This window comes from Sapajus apella, unplaced genomic scaffold (genome assembly GCF_009761245.1).
Source record: "Sapajus apella isolate SASKATOON/1434 unplaced genomic scaffold, GSC_monkey_1.0 scaffold1495, whole genome shotgun sequence".
In the NCBI taxonomy this organism is placed as follows: Eukaryota; Metazoa; Chordata; class Mammalia; order Primates; family Cebidae; genus Sapajus; species Sapajus apella.
This window is the reverse complement of record NW_022438421.1, coordinates 10,427-14,907: the sequence shown is the minus strand read 5'-3', so window position 1 is coordinate 14,907 and position 4,481 is coordinate 10,427. Positions and strand designations below refer to the sequence as shown.

General features: G+C 52.4%; 1 protein-coding gene across 1 annotated transcript; it reads right to left on the bottom strand.

Moving 5' to 3' along the window:
* Positions 1 to 1,630: 1,630 nt before the first annotated feature.
* LOC116546837 lies at positions 1,631 to 3,915 on the bottom strand. The gene is made up of 3 exons (XM_032272980.1): positions 3,875 to 3,915; positions 2,402 to 2,557; positions 1,631 to 2,036 (listed from the first exon to the last, which is right to left on the bottom strand). Exons 1-3 carry the CDS (start codon positions 3,879 to 3,881, stop codon positions 1,810 to 1,812), a joined length of 390 nt encoding a protein of 129 aa, XP_032128871.1. The 5' UTR covers positions 3,882 to 3,915; the 3' UTR covers positions 1,631 to 1,809.
* Positions 3,916 to 4,481: the final 566 nt, after the last annotated feature.

The window sequence follows — 4,481 nt, the reverse complement described above, 5'->3', positions numbered from 1 at the left end:
GGCAGCCCCACTAAACACCCTGGGTGACATAGTGCTGGGACAGCCAAATGCATCCCGTGTGAAGGTGCAGGGACTCGGAGAGGACACTGGGTGCTGGCCCTGGTTCCCCTAGACTCTGCCCTGGCCCCCTTCCCTGTGCCAAAAGCCCTGCCTCCTCTCACTGTAGTCAATGACAGGCACGAACAGCACTCTTCCAAATTCACTGCCCTGTGGGTGGCCATGGGACTCTGGCACAGCGGAGAAGATATGGAGGTGACATTCAACAGCCAGTCAGAGGGATGCCCACCCTGGCATTGGGCAGGATGTTAGCCCAGGATGGGGAGAGACCAGAAGTTCCTAGTCCTGCCAGGAGGGCAGTCGGGGCAGCCACCGTGAGAATTTAACAACCACACAGCCACAAAGAGCTCATCGTGTAACTAGAAAGAAACCCTGTGGCAGTGAGCTTCACAGAAACAAGGCTGTACACTCAAAGCAGGTGGAGGACTGAAGAAACTGAGGCAGCAGGCATAAGGGATATTAGCTTGGAGACATTGTAAGAATGAGACAGCAGCCCACAAAAAAATGAACGTTAGGCCAGGCACGTTGGCTCACACTTATAATCCTAGCACTTTGGGAGGCTGAGACCGGTGGATCACGAGGTCAAGAGATCAAGACCATTCTGGCCAAAATGGTGAAACTCCACCTCTACTAAAAATACAAAAATGAGCCAGGCATTGTGCATGCCTGTAATCTCAGCTACGTGGAGGGCTGAGGCAGGAGAATCACTTGAATATGGGAGGCAGAGGTTGCAGTAAGCCTAGATTGTGCCACTGTGCTCCAGCCCGGTGACACAGCAAGGCTCCATCTCAAAAAAAGAGAGAAACCACCACCATTTGCAGGACTGTATATGAAAAGGAAAAAAAATGTACAAAGTTAAATGGATGCTGTAGAAGAACCACCACCTGTTCAGCTGCTGAGCACACCATCTTTCCTAACTCAGCAAAAGAACCCCCACTCCGGGAAAAACTAAAAGCGAACTGCTGTTTCCAAAATGCATTTTTACGGTTGGAAATCTGTGTTTCCCAAGCCCTCCTTCCAGTCCTTGGCACTGTGACAAGCGTTTCTCACCCCTGGGGACCTGGGGCTGGAGATGCAAAAGGGAAAGTCACCAAGGCTGAGTTTTAGCTGTCTACATCCTTGCAGCCAGGGCCAGAGGGCCATGAGGGGTTCCCTAGCTCCTGCCGTCCATGCTGGACTCACAGGGCATGGCTCTGCTGAAGTAGCTGGGCTTACCTCCATGAAGTGATTGCTCAGGGAGGGCCCTGAGTCATTCTTGAAGGTCTGGCTGACACAGAGATACCTCTTGTTGCTGCCTTTATCCCAGTGCTTCCCATAGCTAGCCTCCAGTTCAAGTGATTCTCCTGCGTCAGCCTCTGGAGAAGCTGGGATTACAAGCACCCACCACTACGCCTGGCTAATTTTTGTAGTTTTAGTACAGATGGGGTTTCACTATGTTGGGCAGGCTGGTCTTGAACTCCTCACCTCACTATCCACCCACCTGAGCCTCCCAAAATGCTGGAATTACAAGCGTGAGCCACTGCATCTGGCCTTGTTTTTTGTTTTGTTTTGTTTTGTTTTAAATTAATTATTGGTTTATTTTAGAGATAAGATCTCACTCTGTTGCCCAGGCTGGAGTACAGTGGCACCATCTTGGCTCATTGCAACCTCTGCCTCCTGGGCTGTAGCAACCCTGGATGAATAGACATAAGACTGAGGCTGAAGTGCCAGCCCTGGATCCATTCCTATATGGCTATGATATTGGGAGCAAGTTCATCTCTTTGGGGGTGAGCTCAGGGTACTCAGATCACCACTTGCCAGACTCTGGCGCTCTCTCTCAATGTCCCACCTGGCCTGGGCACCCACCTTGTGGCTGAAGGCTGGGGTCTGTGTGCAGTGGAGCTCGTGGCCCAGCTCCAGCCTGTAGGCACTATCTGAGCCACTCTGTGTCTGCAGTCTCTGGCTGGTGCCGCACTGGTGCACTGGCTGCTTTGCCTGAGCTGTGAGGATCGATTAAGGGACCCCTGCCCTCCTCTGCCAGGCAGCCCTCCACCAGGGCTCCAAGAGGAGGAGGGCCCAGCCCAGCCTGGCCTCAGCTGTGTTCTCCCAGCACTGTGCTCTGCTTCACCTGTCACTCCATTGGAACCTGACCATGGGTAGGCCTTAAGAGATGGATCAATATCTCCTCAACAGACATACTTTTTTTTTAAATGAGCAGATACTAAGTCCTACTCAGAGCCCACAGAATGACTAATGGAAAATCCTGTGATGACAGCCTATCTTTGCTCACAGAGCCACAGTCACAGGAAGCAGGGCAGGCCCTGCCACCTCCACCTGCCCCGCAGCCAGGCATGTGGTGTCTTACCCAGGAGGCTGTACTGGATCCTCAGGGAGTTGGTCCAGGGCTGGCCCCACTGCTGCAGCAGGCCAAGGGCACGCAGCCCCGCCAGCCCTGACATGAAGAGCTCGGCACCCAGGGCGGCCACCCACCGTCCATCCTCCTCCTTCATTTCCAGCAGTGCTGCAGGGACAGAGAGCAGGCAGGTGAAAGGTCAGCCCCCAGGGACCAACACCCCCAACCCCAGGCAAAGAGGGGACTCGGGATACCCCAGGGGTCTTGGGATTGGAGGCTCCTTGAAGAGTCAACACCTGTGCCCTGCACAACCGGCCACGGACAGGCCTGATCATGGCTCACTGCAGCCTTGACCTCCCAGACTCAATCGATCCTCCCACCTGAGCCTCCCAAGTAGCTGGTACTACAGACATGTGCCACCACCTTGGCTAATGTGTGTGTGTGTGTGTGTGTTGGTAGAAACAGGTGTGTCACTATATTGTCCAGGCTGGTCTTGAACTCCTGGGCTCAGGCAATCCTCCTGCCTTGGCTTCCCACAGTTCTGGGATTGTAAGCATGGGACACTGTGCTTGGCCCAAGAATAAAATAGAATAAGGCCAGGTGCAGTGGTTCATACCTGTAATACCAGCACTTTCGGAGGCCAAGACCGGCAGATTTCCTGAGGTCAGGAGTTTGAGACCAGTATGGCCAACATACTGAAACCAAGTCTCTACAAAAATACAAAAAAAAAAAAGAAAAAATAATAATAATAACCAGGTGTGGTGGTGGGCACCTGTAATCCCAGCTACTTGGGAGGCTGAGGCAGGAGAATCACTTGAACCCAGGAGACAGGGGCTGTGGTGAGCCAAGATTGCACCATTGCATCCAGTCCCAGCAACACTGTGAGACTGTCTCAAAAAAGAAAGAAAAAAAAGAATGAAAATCAAATAGGACCAATGACAAAAGAATTAACCACACATCATGGGTTGTTGAGTAAATTTCACCTTCTGAAGCTTCTGCAACACTGAAGGTCATCCAGAACACACAGGTGGAAATGGGCCAGCTGTTATGACTCCCAAGCACCCACAGGAGGTGGCCAACAGCCACCGCTCCAAGTGCCCCCAGCTCCAGCTCCTGTCCTTATCTTGGAATCTTTCAGAACACATAAGTGGCACACCCAGGCGTCACCACCTTGGCTCTGGCACAGGGCCAGCACCTGCTCAGCCTGTGTGTGTGTGTTTTAAATGCCCCGTGTATTTTAGGTCAAAATGTTACATGTGTTTCGTATCATGGATGAGAATAAAACCCCGAAATCTGCTATTTTAAGGTTTGTGGGGGCAGTTGGAAGTTTTGGGAGGTTCTGGGGACTCATGTTGATCCTGCATCTGTCCTTAGATGGGATGTTGATATTGAGAGGCTGGGGTGATAAGAACGATCAGGAGGCATTTGTACCACATCCTAGCCTGCTCACGGAGGAGACGGGGCACAAGAGGTCTCATCTCCTACCTGTCATGTGGGCCTGGTCACTCAGCAAATGGCTCAGCGATGTGGAGAGGTCAGCTTGCTGCCCGCCTGCCACGTCAGGTTCCCTGTAAAGATGACAGGGCTGCCCCCATCACCATTTTCATCTCCAGCTGCACCTGGAGCTGCTCGGCCTTGCCAACCATGGGTGGCTGCAGGTCACTCTTGCCCTGAAAAGGCCTTCTTGTCACCTGGAATGACAGGCTTGGCCAGCAAGCTCAACCATGATCACACAAGCTGGGACCGAAGAGAGGACAGGAGACAGCCCAGCTAATGGCTTTCTATGCCAATCCTTCCCCAGTTTTTTATTTTTCTTGAGACAGTGTCTCACTCTGTCACCCAGGCCGGAGTGCAGTGGCAGGATCCTGTTTCACTGCAACCTTGGCCTCCCAGGTTCAAATGATTCTCCTGCCTCAGCCTTCCAAGTAGCTGGGATGACAGACACACACCACAGTGCCCAGCTAAATTTTCTATATTTTTAGTAAAGACAGGGTTTTGCCATGTTGGCAAGGCTGGTCTAAATCTCCTGAGCCCAAGTAATCCACCCGCCTTGGCCTCCCAAAGTGCTGGGATTACAGGTGTGAACCACTAT

What these genes read in the sequence shown, in the direction of transcription:
- LOC116546837 (XM_032272980.1), bottom strand. An exon ending in GATCCAGTACAGCCTCCTGG is followed by an intron (nt 2,037 to 2,401) that starts GTAAGACACCAC and finishes CGATCCTCACAG; the next exon opens with CTCAGGCAAAGCAGCCAGTG.